The sequence below is a fragment of the Podarcis muralis genome, chromosome 17 (genome assembly GCF_964188315.1).
Source record: "Podarcis muralis chromosome 17, rPodMur119.hap1.1, whole genome shotgun sequence".
Lineage (NCBI taxonomy): Eukaryota > Metazoa > Chordata > Lepidosauria > Squamata > Lacertidae > Podarcis > Podarcis muralis.
This window is the reverse complement of record NC_135671.1, coordinates 9,817,989-9,832,894: the sequence shown is the minus strand read 5'-3', so window position 1 is coordinate 9,832,894 and position 14,906 is coordinate 9,817,989. Positions and strand designations below refer to the sequence as shown.

At 46.4% G+C, this 14,906-nt stretch overlaps 1 protein-coding gene across 3 annotated transcripts in view; it reads right to left on the bottom strand.

Moving 5' to 3' along the window:
• Positions 1–14,906, bottom strand: part of FAM131B (family with sequence similarity 131 member B) — a 51,945-nt gene that overhangs the window by 13,287 nt on the left and 23,752 nt on the right. For 2 of the 3 annotated variants that reach the window (XM_077921001.1, XM_077921000.1), the window contains exons 2-3: positions 3,766–3,875; positions 666–701 (exon numbers count right to left, since the gene is read on the bottom strand). In XM_077921001.1, coding sequence (XP_077777127.1) covers positions 666–701; positions 3,766–3,875 — 146 coding nt within the window. Of the gene's footprint in view, positions 1–451; positions 626–665; positions 702–3,765; positions 3,876–14,906 lie in introns of those variants that run through there. The other variant, XM_077921002.1, reaches the window with a different exon arrangement.

Genomic DNA, 14,906 nt, shown 5'->3' with positions numbered 1-14,906 from the left:
GTGCAATATGAAGAGTTAAACTAAAATGTATGAGGCAAATCACTACTTCTATTACTGAACAGAGAAAAGTAGGCAAATTGTGGTTTCAAATTATAGTGCTTGTGTGCCGCAGAGATGCCCTCATAACCGAAATCCTTAAACGCAGGAAAGCATAGTTAAAACGTTTAGCAAAATAAATATTCATTTATCCATCCACCTAATTCAAAAGTACAGATCTCTGCTGCTGCTTCCCTGCCTCTGGGTAACTAATGCAAAGCAGGAGTGGGTGGCAGGGAGGTGCCAGTCCTCACTGGAATGACTGCAGGGAGAGGTGGCGGGCCATTCACATGCCCTCTGAGGGCCAATTTTTATTTGATGTGATTCCTAAATGTTCAGCAGGCACCCATGTAATCACTATGGGTCAGACTGGAAGCAGCAATACACCCATCTTGAGATATAATCCAAAACCCACCAGTAGCAAGATAGGCTCCCACACAGACACATGGAGTCTATGCAAGAAAATCTCTTGGGGCAACAGTGGGGAACCTGCAGCCCTCCAGATGTGGTTCGACTGACGCTCCTATCAGTCCTAGTCAGCACAGCCACTGCTCAAGGATGATGGGAGATGTAGTTGAGCAATTCCCAGAGGGCCAACCTCTGTCTTAGGGAATGGGGACGGTACTCACGTTAATGCCATCCCAGGAGAAATCTGTCCGTGTTTGCTATGGAGAAAGAAGAGGCCAAGTTAATATCACATGTGAGTTCTCTGCATATAACATGATGTCCACACTTGGTCCAATTTGCTCCTGATGGCCACAGCCGTACGTGTGCAGCCATCATGTGCTACATAAAGAATAAGAAAGATGAAGAGACAAAGAGAAGGACAGAGGTGGGCTGGGAGAAAGGGAGAGAGAACCACAGACACGCAGAAAATAGATATAAAACTCTTCTGGGATTAGGAATCCCATGGCGATCAAACCCCTTCAGTCTTTTATGGCTGAACACTAGATCTCTGACACCAGCAGACGTACATTCAAAGGGGATGAATGCGCAAGATTAAAAGCTTATTCACAACAGTAACGGATGATTAAGTGCATATAGATTTATACAACAATATGGAGCTCTCTGTACCTTGAGGCTAGAGGCTTTCTTCTGCTCCCCTGCATGCTGCCCAATTTTTTTCCTGTTTTTCTACATTCATTCAAGCTCCTTTGGTTCTGCTGCTTCCAACTTCTCTTCATGAGCCCTGTCTTCCTTTTGTTCTTTCCTTTAGCCCTCCATTTTCTATTGTGCCATCTTACTTTCAGAATTCCCTTTCAGTGCAAATATATGTTCTGCATTGGCTATACACACATTAAGATTTAGCTTTTCTCACATGCTTCTGTCCCCAGTTCAGGGGTGGCCTTGCAGGGGCTGCTGGGATGTAATTCCCATCAACGATTGGTTTTGCTGGCTGTGTCTGATGAGAGTTGTAGTCCCGCGGCACCTAGAGAGCCACAAGCTAACCAGCCCTGCCCTGACTGAACTGCTTCTCTTCCCTCCCCACCTCAGCTCAGCCCTTCAATTCCCCTCTTCAGTCTCTTTCATGCTCTGTCCCGTTTTCTTCAAATTACAAACTCGCAGGCAAAAACTGTGACACACACCCTATGCACAATCCAGCTCGTCATGAATATACATGACGGTAATGCACAGCTAGTTGCATGGAAAGGAGAATGAGGATGCACATTTGAAAGCGCACGGAAATGTGCCCACCATTCAAATTCATGCACAGTGCGCCTCTGAATGCACATCCAATTTATCCAAATCCAGGCAGTAGATGTGTGCTCACAGGCCTGCTTATATGCACAGATCTCCTTAGCTGAGGGAGGGAGTTTGTCTAGTTATTCTAAAGATAAGCCTTGAATATTAAACATAGACTTTGGGAGATGCTGCCAGTCAAAGTAGACAGTACCTATGCTGGATCACATCTAGGGTCTGTCTGGTCCAGCAGTTGCTCTCCAACAATGGGCAATGAGATGGAAAGTTCACAAGATCAGCTAGATGGCACCGAATGAGTCCCCTCTTGAGCCACTCTAGTGCCAGCGGGTTAGGTGGCATCCTGGTAACTCACTGACACCAACCATCATCGCACAAAGAGAGGGATTTCTGGAGTCATCCCCTACAGCTTAGCAGAGATGTACTGAAATGAAACTCTCAACCTCATTGCATTTTGCAATGGTGAGAGATTCATAAAGCTAAAGTGGCCTGTCTGAATAAAAATAGTATTCATCTTTTGAAAAGACCAAAGGTCTCATCAGATTGCATTCACTGAAGCTTATTACATAGATAACTCACATGCATAAAATTACAGATGGTGAAGCGGCTGCCAAACAAAAAAAATAACACCGTCTACGGAAACCACTGCCTGGTAATCAAACGGCAGATATCTGACAGCAAATTTAGAGCAAAAAGAGGAGATTCTTCTCTGTATGGCAACAGCAAGGCAAGAATATGCTACAGATTCTGTAGCATCCTTTTGCATTGCTGCAGCCATCCAAGGAAGCTTCTCCTTGAGAAGCCAGTGTGGTGTAGTGGTTAAGAGCGGTAGTCTCGTAATCTGGTGAACCGGGTTCGATTCCCCGCTCCTCCACATGCAGCTGCTGGGTGACCTTGGGCCAGTCACACTTCTCTGAAGTCTCTCAGCCCCACTCACCTCACAGAGTGTTTGTTGTGGGGGAGGAAGGGAAAGGAGAATGTTAGCCGCTTTGAGACTCCTTCGGGTAGTGATAAAGCGGGATATCAAATCCAAACTCTTCTTCTTCCTCTTTTTGTTGAAAATTGGCTATCAGGACCCCTGCCTCTATACCAAGAGTGGGCAACTTCCAGACCTAATTATGCTGGCTAAGTCATGCCAACTTGTCATCAGTTGTCTATGACATCAGGTACGGAGCAGGTAATAACCTGGTTCAGTCAAAAGGTGATGCCTGAAAATCCCTATATGAAGTGCTGTGCACACGTCTCTGCCAGGTCTTATAAAGTGCCCCACAAGGTATAAAACACAATAAAACATTAAAAACACAACAACAGCAACAACTAAAACTAAAACAGCTGCAAGCATTCTTTAAAAAAACACCATTGCAAACATTATCAACTAGAGATCTAGGAGTTGCCAGGAACAGTGGCTTTCAACCACCTGATGCCTCTGTTAACAGGAATGTTTTTCAATTCCTTCCAAAAGTCAATAATGAGGGAGGGCATTCTGCAAATGGGGAAGCACCACTGAAAAGGCCCTGTCACTCTGCCAACTGGGCAGCCACCAGTGGCACTTTGAAAGTGGCTATCTCTGCAAAGTGCTCTTTCAGATCCATGCAGGCAGAACAGGGCAACCAACATCATTGCGACATCAGATGATTACAGGTGGGTGGTCCCACACACCTGTCATACTCGGCCCATGAGACGTAGGGGAGATAATGGTCTGGCTCACAATATAGAGAATATCACAGTATTGCCAACACACATCCAGACCATTGGGGAAATTGTTTAGATTAGAAACTGTCCCAGATACCCACTTCATGGAGAACATCTGAGATGTCCCAAAGTTTCATGTACCTGGAATCAAACTCATTTGGCTCTAATCAAGTAGTCTGCTTCAACTCAAAATTCAATTGTGCAGAAAATGAATAAAACTATGCCTGGGACTCGTTCTCTAATGTAAACAAAGAAGCACACTGCCTTCTGTCACTTTATGATCTCCAAACTTGATCCTGATACTCTGTCTTCTTAAGAGGACACGGAATGGATCCTTACCTCGGTGGACGGCCGGTGGATGCTGCTGCCATGGAGTGAGCTGGTGCTGTCCATATTGATCTGGTCAACATCTTTTAGCCCTTTCCAGTCCACAGCAATCACCTCGTTTCCTGCAATTGCACAGAAACTGCGTCAGAGCTTGCTGCTACTTCCATCATACAGATTTCGTTCCAAAACTGGAACATCCACTGCGTTTATCCAAGCCATAGTGATACAAGCCATTTGTTGGGTCAATAACTCACGCTCTTGTTAAAATTAAGGAGAGGACAGGGAGTTGTTTTATGGTTAACAAATCAAAGACCACAAATTCACTTTACAATCTTACAGGGTAGCAACAGGGTAGCAACAGGAAAAATACCTGTGAGGGCCAGGAAAGGCTCTTTTTTTAAAACAAAAAATCCCCGGGCTCAGCATCCACTAAAGACAACAGATGTATTTCAATGCAGAATACTAGTCAAGCGAAGAGGTAAAACAACTTTGCTCCAGGTGCAATAAAATCAGCACAAACTCTAAATATTAAGTTCAAATATTGGTTATCAACAACCAGTATCATCAATCAAATAAGGAATACATAAAATATAATTCTGTTTTAAAATACAGATTATTAAAGGTGACTGATGATAAAACATAGGTTATTCAGTATCGCTTGAAGGCAGGCTTCAAATAGGATGTGTTCAGACCAGTGGCGTAGCATGGGTTGTCAGCACCCGGGGCAAGGCAAGTAATTTGCACCCCCTAACCCGTGGATTTGCCCTAACCCCAGATGTTGCGCCCGGTGCGGCCGGCCCCCCCTGCACCCCCCACGCTACACCACTGGTTCAGACAGACCTTTAGTGGAGGGCTTTCTCTTTTTTTACCTCTCATAAGGTAACCCAGCTCCCTTAGCTTTCAAAATGCGTTTGACAGATGTCCTCCTTACTAGCAATTCTGACCCCTCTATCAAGCATATTTCCTGCTCCTCACTCCTTCATCCGGCTGCCGTTTACCCTATTTATTTTTTAAAGTATAGTGCTAATGTCTATACATTAAACATGAATGTGTTCTTGTTTTTGTTGTTGTTAAAGCAAAATCCATCTTAAGGGAGCTGCAAAACATTTCTAGGGAGAAGGATTAGTGGTACCCCACATGCTGGTCAACTAGTACAGTTCACAACCAGCTTCAGCTACAAACTGGCTTAACCGGTTTCCCACCTTAGCTTCATCCTGAACAGGGAGCCTTCTATGTTTGTAGTATTCTGAGCTATGTTCCACAGCCACTCAACTGCTCAAATAATATAGGACTGTACACACAAACCCTTAAATATCAAATATCAAATGCCAAACAGAAACAGTCTATGTGCAATCCTTACTGAATCTACAAAGATAAATTTAAATTTGGTGTAAAATAATTAAACAGAAAAATAACAGAACAAAAATAGGATGCAATACAGATCCTTGGTGCATTCAACTTTCTACATTCTTCCATTGAGATAACTGTTCATTTATTTTTAACCTCTGCTTCCTGTTTCTTAAGCAGTTACTTATCCACATGAAGAGATCTCCTTATATTCCATGACTTACTCAAGAGTTTGTCTGAACTGCACCAGAAGATTTTGGAGGAGTGTGAAATGTGAAGGGTAGACAAATTTTGACCTGCACATTGGTCCAAGAGGTGTGGATCAGGTCATTTCATTTAGGAATTTGCAAATATCTAATTCCTTAACCATCATTCTTAAGGCTGAAATAAGAGTTCAAACAAGAGAGGTGGTTTTAAAAGAAAAACAGCTTGAATGGCACATATCGTGTTGTCTTGTGTTCATTCCTTTGAGTGCAATAAAGCCAGTTATCATCTGTTAAGAAGGAATGTAGAAGCCTGCAAGAGGGACTGTGAGACCAACTATTCAAAGACTGAGGATGAATGTATAGGTAGCCTTGAAACAAGGTTGGAAACTGAGAAAGCAGAACATCTGATCCTGAGGTGAGAGACGTTGATAAACCAAAAGAAACTTTATAGTCACACAAAGCACCTGTGAGACTAGATGACAATAATATAGACACAGAGATTCCCATTACTAGCTTGAAAGAGAAAGTGACCCAGATCCCTAAGAACCTTACCTTCTAAAATGTTAATTTTATTTCATGGCTCTGAGTGCATCATATTTGCGGCAACAGATGTTATATTTTATTTTTATTCCCCATCCAAGTAAGTCCCTTTCCTGCTCAGCAATGATCCATTAGCTCATATTTTCAAGCACATTTTTATAAGCCTAATTTTCTACCTGTGCATTAATCACAGCTTTTCTGCCCACATGACTTTAGCGTTTGCCATTCTCTATAATCAAATAAAAGTGCATTGCCCATATTGCAAGTAAAAGTGTGTTGCCTTTGTACAGCAAACCAGTTGTCCGACCTAAAGCATTTAAACTCTCAAGATATGGTCTGAAGTGAAGGCACAAGGCCATCAAATTGCTGAAACTAAGCAGGTCTTGTCCTGGTCAGCATCTTTCACAGGAGACCTCCTGGAAATCACATGTATTCCACCTTAAGGACCTAAGAAAGCCTCTGCTGCATCCGGTCAAAGCCCCATCCAGTTCAGCATCCTGTGAAATACATACATAATTCTATTTGCGTGGACAGGCGGAGTCCCCAGATCCTGCACGGTCCCCCCGTCATGTGGAATAACAACTCAAGACAACGTGCTATGGGATTAAATTGGCCACAACTTTATTAATTTCAAATGTGGGTAGACCTTGGCTCAGGCATTGGGTGTTCTCCCTCCCCGGTCCCCAGCCGGGGACCTAGGGAGCATCAGGGTTATCCAGTGTGTGGGGGGGGGGGGGGAATGGGCCGCCTCTGGAGAACATATGTTCAAGCAGAGATAGCCGCCCCCGTAACGCCGCCGCCGCAGGGAAGAGCAATGACAACCTTTCAGTGTATGGCCAAAGCCTCCCTTCAGAAAACCCCTTTAAAGGGGGACCCTGGTATCGCCGCCGCAAGAGGAAGATGGACAAAAGGATTCCGCCCAAGGCCTGATACCGCCAAAGTTGTGACGTTTTGCTACGGGAAAGGCGAAACCTGCCAATGCAGGGAAATTCCTTTCCGGCCCTTTAACAGCGACCTTAACGTAGCAGCGCCCACATACCTGTGAAGAAAAGTTAACCCGCAAAACCTATGAAGAAAGGTTAACCTGCAAAATAAGACATTAACTGAGGGTGGGTAGGGTGGGAGAAGCTCTGGAGCCAAGTGAGGATTCCCAGGTAAGATCCTCCCTCTATTGTGTGGGCAGGTAGTCCCTCCCCTACCTGGCCTGGTCTCCTTGGCAACACTTCCCCCAGGTGGGATTGGGCAGCTCACTGAGGTAGGCGGAGACCTCCAGGTATCCCACCTGAAGGAAGGCAAAGCCAAGCCTATGCTGATGGAGCCGCTCCAGATCTAGGGGCTGCGCGCGTCCACGCAAAGGGCGCCCCCGTTTTAAGCGGGGAGCGGTCATTGTATGTTGCCTTTCCAGCCTTTGCATTGTTAAAACCATGATCAAGGCAGCTTACAACATGAAAAATACCTAATTACAAACATAACAAAAGTAAGCTAAAGGTAAAGGGACCCCTGACAATTAAGTCCAGTCGAGAATGACTCTGGGGTTGTGTCGCTCATCTCGCTTTACAGGCCGAGGGAGCCAGCGTTTGTCCGCTTCTGCAGACAGTATTTCCAGCCAGCATGACTAAGCCGCATCTGGAGAAACCAGAGCAGCACATGGAAATGCCATTTACCTTCCCACCGGAGTGGTATCTATTTATCTACTTGCACTGCATGCTTTCAAACTGCTAGGTTGGCAGGAACTAGGACCTAACAATGGGAGCTCACCCCGTCGCGGGGATTCAAACCGCCGACCTTTCGATCGGAAGGCCCAAGCAGCACAGTGGTTTAACCCACAGCGCCACCCGCGTCCCATATAACTAAAGTAGTCATAACCAATAAATAAAACATCAAAAAGTACAAAACCAAGTTGAAGCAATTTCCACATAAATCACAACAGCATCTAAAATAAGGATACACAAAAATTAATACCTCCACACCAAAACCTCCTAAATAACACCCCAGCCCAAGTGTCTGTTCAGAAGCCTCCGCTTTTGTAGATGGAGTCAGTCCAGGTCCCACCCGCCCCGGTCAGGTGGAAAGAGGCCTGCAAGACATGGAGCAGGTCTTCCAGGACTCACAACCAAGATGCCCAAGGGAAGACCACAAGCAGGACTTGAGTGCAAAAGCATTCTCCCCTCTCAGGATTTCCAGCAACTAGTATCCAGAGGTCCACTGCCTCCAGCAGTGCAGGCAGAACATAGCCATGATGGAAGAAAGGGTGGGTATAAGTGCATGAGAGTAACTAGGCTGGCTTGGTATTATTTGTTGGCTGCTAAAAAAATTGTTGGGACGCGGGTGGCGCTGTGGGTTAAACCACAGAGCCTAGGACTTGCCGATCCGAAGGTCAGCGGTTCGAATCCCCGCGACGGGGTGAGCTCCCGTTGCTCGGTCCCTGCTCCTGCCAACCTAGCAGTTTGAAAGCACGTCAAAGTGCAAGTAGATAAATAGGTACCACTCCGGTGGGAAGGTAAACGGCATTTCCGTGAGCTGCTCTGGTTCGCGTGAGCGGCTTAGTCATGCTGGCCACATGACCCGGAAACTGTACGCCAGCTCCCTCGGCCACTAAAGCGAGATGAGTGCCACAACCCCAGAGTCGGTCACGACTGGACCTAATGGTCAGGGATTCCATTACCTTTACCTAAAAAAATTGTAGTATTTCCCCCCCTCTCAGATGCTTACAAATCCTGTATTTTATATAGTATTCCAAAAATGTGCTTCTACAAACACAAGTAGAGCAACCTGTGGACAGGATTACAACTGAGTTCTTCCTGTGTTGCCCATTGGCATCAGATATTAAACACTAGGAAATGTAGAATTCAGCAGGGAATAGTCAGGACAGGAGCATGAGGTCTCTATAGATACCAGGATAATCTTGACTTTGAAGTGTGTGGCACCTATGGTTAAAACAGGGTTCCCCTTGAATCTGGCTTGGAGCCCATCACTATGGAAAAGGCAGCAATGTTCTCTCTCTCTCTGCTCTTCTCTCGTTTTCTAGCAGGAACTTATTTCCCATAGCTAGGCAACCAAACCTCTCTGCAGTTCAGGGGCTACTGGTGTCACATCCATATTCAGTCACTTCGTAGCCCAGAGTCATTTGGACCAGCAAAGGACTTGGACTTGTCTTTCGCAGGCGGGCAGTGCATCTATGTGCCCATTTAATGCCCAAGAAACTCTAGAAGCGCCTCTGGGGGAATCAGTGCCCAGGGATCTTCTCTGGAGCAATCCCTATGAAAGTTAGCGGGAGTTGTGCAAAGCACACTACTGCTCATTGATTACCATGTGGCTACTACTGGAGAATGGGACGCAGGTGGCACCGTGGTTTAAACCACAGAGCCTAGGACTTGCTGATCAGAAGGTCAGCGGTTCGAATCCCCGTGATGGGGTGAGCTCCCGTTGCTCTGTCCCAGCTCCTGCCAACCTAGCAGTTCGAAAGCACGTCAAAGTGCAAGTAGATAAATAGGTATCGCTCTGGCGGGAAGGTAAACGGGGTTTCCGTGTGCTGCTCTGGTTCGCCAGAAGCGGCTTAGTCATGCTGGCCACATGACCTGGAAGCTGTACGCCGGCTCCCTCGGCCAATAAAGCGAGATGAGTGCCGCAACCCCAGAGTCGGTCACGACTGGACCTAATGGTCAGGGGTCCCTTTACCTATACCTTACCACTGGAGAACTTCACAGGATATTGCACCTTTAGTATTCTGCAAGTTACCTACAAGGCTGACCCGCCCAGTGCTTTTTAAAAAGAAAAATAGGTGCCGGAATTCACCATGGGGCAGCCCTGAACGGATGCCAATCTGACAACAGCCACGTTCACCACCCACAGAGCTGCTAAAAACTACGGCAAACTCTCTCACTAACTGGTTCGGGGGTCGCTCCTGGTTCTGGCGCCGGTCAAATAAATGCACCCCACCTCCCATGTTCTCTTAGATTCAGGCGGACGGCTAGGGCAGCTCGGAAGGGCCCTCGCGCAAACGCAAACATGTGAAATGTTAGAGGCCTGGGTGGAAAACTCAAAGCCTGCTGCTACTACACGGGAGAAAAGGACATCTGAATTGGCCCCACCTCGTAGCTTGACCAATTGCGGCTAGCAGCAGCTAGCAGCTAGGTGAAGTCATGGATTTATTTTTTTAAAGTGTAGATTCGCATATGCTGGCTGGTTTTGAGTTGAAATGTTTGCTTTGGGCTTCTTGGAAGTATGTCAAGGCAAGAAGTGGGTGGGAGGAGTGTTGGCCTGCAATGGCGCACGCCTGAGAGATGCTGGAACTGTGCTCCAGCTGGGGGAAAAAAGCACTAGGCCCAACCATGAGGCGAGGTGAGGCAGTTGCCTCAGGCAGCAGATCCAGCCTCTGAGGAGTGCAATGCTTGTTGATTGCTCCTCGCCAGACTTCTTTACTTTACTCCCCTGCTGCCTTCAGTACTGGGGGCAGGGGGTTTCAGAAGAGGGGGTGGCGGCAGTGGGGGGTGGGACATTATCTGTTTTTGCCTCGAGTGGCAAAGAGCGTCCTGTCTTTCTGACCCGAGTCTTACCCAGCTGGCTTCCAACATACGGAATAACTCAGCTCATTTGCTTCATAAACGATGAAGCCATCATTGGTCAGATACACTAGCCGTGGACTCTCAGAGTCAACATGCATCTGCACCCTGCTAAACGACAAATAATTAATTTTTTTAATATGGGAGAAAAGCAATTACAATATTTAGATAATTTTCAAGTTGGCTCTGAATTATTGCACAGAAGCAAGCGGTACGGGTTGCCACCGCACATAGATGCTACTGATTAGGAGAGAGCGTCTGACTCATTGAGTGCATCAGCCATTAGTGAAGCTGGGCGGAATCGGAAAATTGAAGAGGATTACTGACATTTTAAAAGTCGCACGGGGAAAGCAGCTTCTGCAATTAGGCTGCCGGTGAGAACGGAAAATGTAAAACCCAAAGTTGGGTGCAACAAGGAAGGGCAGGGTGCATTTGCACCAGTGTCTCCCACAGGACACGTATGAGAAAAAGCTGGTGTCACTGGTATCAGATCCAGGATGGAGTCGCTGACTGGTGTCCCACTCCAAACTCTGATGGTAAGGAGGCTGTTTATAGAGGCACATAAAACTAGCATTGCAACTTTTTTTAAAAAAAAGCAAACAGCAAACCAGTTAAACATCAAAAAACCTGCTGCTATATTAAAAAAACCTATGTGATAAACGAGGCAGATTTTTAAATTTTAAATATGTTAAATCATATTTTTTACAAGTACTGTATACAACCAACTTGGCACGGTGGTACCACCTCAAAAGAAGCATCCTATTTTCTTCTCTCTCGTGCCTAGTGTGACACATGCAGTACCCTACTGGGTTTTCCTTTTGCTTCTTGATCTTTGTTTTAATCATATGCAAATATATGCAGGTTTAATAAGCTAATCAATCAATTAATAATAACATTTGCATAGCGATATGCAGTGCTCAAAACCCTTCACATGTATTATCTAGATGTAATTCTTACAGCATCCTGTGAGGTACGACAAGTATAATTATCTCCCATATTACCAACTGGGGCAGGGAGAGTGAGTCACCCAAGGCCACCTAGTGTGTTCATGGCAGACACATGAGATTCAAACCAGCAACCTTCTGATTTGCAGGGCCAGTCTCTTTGCCACTAGGCTACACCATTTCTTTAAACTGGGCAAAAGCCCTAGGACACACACATAACGGGACCATCAGACCTGCCAACTGGGAAGGACTCCCATTTACGGCTTGAAACGGAGCCCAGCTCTGACAGATCTGCTGCAGCCATTTATCAGGTAGATCTGTCAACCAGGAGGGTTTTAAACGGCAAGATGGAGCTCCACCCCTGTCAGAGAAATGATCCATTAGTAAATGTTCCCTCTGGGAGGAGAGCTGAAGCGGATCTGGAGCAGATTCTGCCAGAGGTAGCAGGCAGCAGCCCACCTAGACAGATTTACTCAAAGGGAAGGAGCCCAGCTACTTAAATAATATGCTGGCCTTCTGCTGCTGTGCTTTGCAGCCGAAGCAAAAACATCCACAAAGATTCAAAGAAGTGGTGGCACATAGAAAAGAAGATTCCTCCCCTTGTAGGATGACATACACTTAACCACGAATGTACCTACATCCTTTAATGCTCCAGTAGGAAGTTCTGGTAGCATTAGGCTGCAGAAACGTGATTTGCAAAATCCAAATGGGAGCAACTCCCCATGATGCTACCACAACACCAACCTTCACTCCAGGACGAGTCGGTTGACATAAACTGTATAAAAGCAACCAAAGGGATGGGAGGAACCAATTTCAAACTGGTGAATGCATGCCAGCCAAACAGTGGGACAGTGATCCATACTAGGCTTTTGGTTTTGTTCTGCGTGCTAGGGGGTTTGTCAAGCATGCGGGAAAATATTATTCTGATGAGAGAGAATGCACCCCTGTTGAGGGCTGTACGTGCTCAAATTATCAAATATCAGACGACACAGCGATATTTCAAACAGTTCTTGTTTATTCACAGGCCAGAACAGAACTGAACTGAAGGGTTCAGTCAGCCTGCTTATATAGAGCTCCAGTACAACGTAACTGTAACAATTTTCTAAAACTATCCAATCACTGAACGTCACTTTCGATCCCTTATTTGCATAACTATCTACAGTATCCCCCTGCTGGCCCAGGGTGAGAACTTCAGGACATAACAGCTCCCATACAAGAAGAACATTAGACAACAGTTTCAAAGTTCTGGCAGTGGTGAAAGCAGGGGAAGAGAGATTAGACCTTAAAGAGAAGATTCCTTTTCCTCACACTCTGCCCCTGTATGGAGAGGAGTGAGTAGAGCTCTCTTCCACACCAAATTGCTCTCAGGTTGGGAGCTGGTTGAACAATTTGCTGCACAACTACCTCCAAATTCTCTTTCCCGCCCCTAATCTACAACAATGCAACACAGCTTGCTGGTTCTGAACCTGCCAACGTAGCACTAGCGAGAGAGTTTTGATCCCCTCCCCTCTACCACTTTCATAATATCACAGCACTCAACATTCATGGCTGACCATACAGTGTTGGGAGAGGGATTAGATCAGCCTCCTTGCACTGCACTGCTTGGGTTGGGGGTCACCCACAGCACCCTACTTTCACTCGTCATCCTCCCAGCAGCCAGCAGTTTGAGGAAGTAGGGAAACCCATCACACAGAGTCCGCGCATGTCCCCAAATTGCTCCTAACCCATCTCTGATCCACGCAGTCCAAAGCGTGGTTCATTGCTTCTTGTTTCTTTGTTAGAATGGCTTGATCTTTAGGAATCAGCAGGTGAAGCTTTTTGCAGCATGAGGGATTTTACAATCTCACTTGCTAATTCCTACAGGTCAAAGCCGCTGCTAAAAGCACCACCGCAGGGGGCTGGGGGAAAGGGGGGGGGAATCCAGCCCTAATTGTGCCTGGCTACAAAGGAACCTAGGTAGATCTCTCTTTTCTCACTTAGCTTCACATCTGCTTCTTTCGAAGAGCTGCTGTACACATGCTGCCCAGAGCCCACCTTGATTTTTCCAGTCTAGGCAATTTGCTTCAGGCAGGGTTGCTTTGGTGATCTAGTCAGGCTTTCACAGCAGATGGGGCCTGCCAGGGTAGTAGATGTTAAGTTGTGAGTGAACATATCAGACGACACAGCGATTCTTCCAGAGCAGCTCTTTATTTGTAAGCTGGAACAGAACTGAACTGAAGAGCTCAGTCAGCCTGCTTATATAGAGCTCCAGAACAACGTAACTGTAGCAACTTTCTAAAACTATCCAATCACTGAACATCACTTTCAATCCTTCATTTGCATACAAACTATCCAATCACTGAACATCACTTTCGGTCCTTCATTTCCATATCTACAGTATCCCCCTGCTGGCCCAGGGTGAGGACTTCAGTACATAACAGTAGAGTCCATAGCTGAGATGGCGGTGGCAAAGCCACTGACATGATTCCTGTGTTTGCGGCGTCTGGGAAGATGGATAGGCCAAGAAACCTAAGTCATTAAAAAAAACAAAACCCAGGCACAGGAAGACTCTAGTAGCATGGAAAGCCAGCAACTCATCCTGAATGAGAAGTGCAACAGACGTTGGTGCTATATAGATGGGAAAGGTATATAGGGCTGGCTCTCCTAGGTCACCTGACTTCTGAAATCAGGAGGATTTGGGCCAATATTGCCTGTTGCCTGATGGGAAACGGCTCAGGACCGCGATACCTCAAGGACTGTCTTCTCCCCATATAAACTGCCCCGGACTCTGCATTCATAATCTGAGGCCATTCACCTGCCTCTTCCATGAGAGGTCCAGAGGGTGGCAACATGAGAACAGGCCTTTTTTGCAGTGGCTCCCTGTTTGCGGGATGCTCTCCTCAGGGAGGTTCATCTGGTGCCTTCCTATATCTTTCGCTACCAGGCGAAAATGTTCCTCTTCAACCAGGCCTTTGGCTGATGAATGTTCTAAAGGTAAAGGTAAAGGTACCCCTGCCCATACGGGCCAGTCTTGCCAGACTCTAGGGTTGTGCGCTCATCTCACTCTATAGGCCGGGAGCCAGCGCTGTCTGCAGACACTTCCGGGTCACGTGACCAGCGTGACAAGCTGCATCTGGCGAGCCAGCGCACCACACGGAAACGCCGTTTACCTTCCTGCTGGTAAGCGGTCCCTATTTATCTACTTGCACCCGGGAGTGCTTTCGAACTGCTAGGTTGGCAGGCGCTGGGACCGAACAACGGGAGCGCACCCCGCTGCGGGGATTCGAACCGCCGACCATGCGATCGGCAAGTCCTAGGCACTGAGGTTTTACCCACAGCGCCACCCGCGTCCCTGATGAATGTTCTACAGCCTATTAAATGTGTTTGTGGGAGGGCAGGTTATGGGGTTTTGTTTTGGTTTTTAAGTATTTGTTTGTTATTTTACCTTGTTCTTTTAGCCTGTGAACCACCCTGAGATTTTAAAATGAAGAGCGGTATAATAATAATAATAATAATAATAATAATAATAATGTGGACATAGCTCCCTCCTTCAACTCACAATCCTGGCTGCTCAG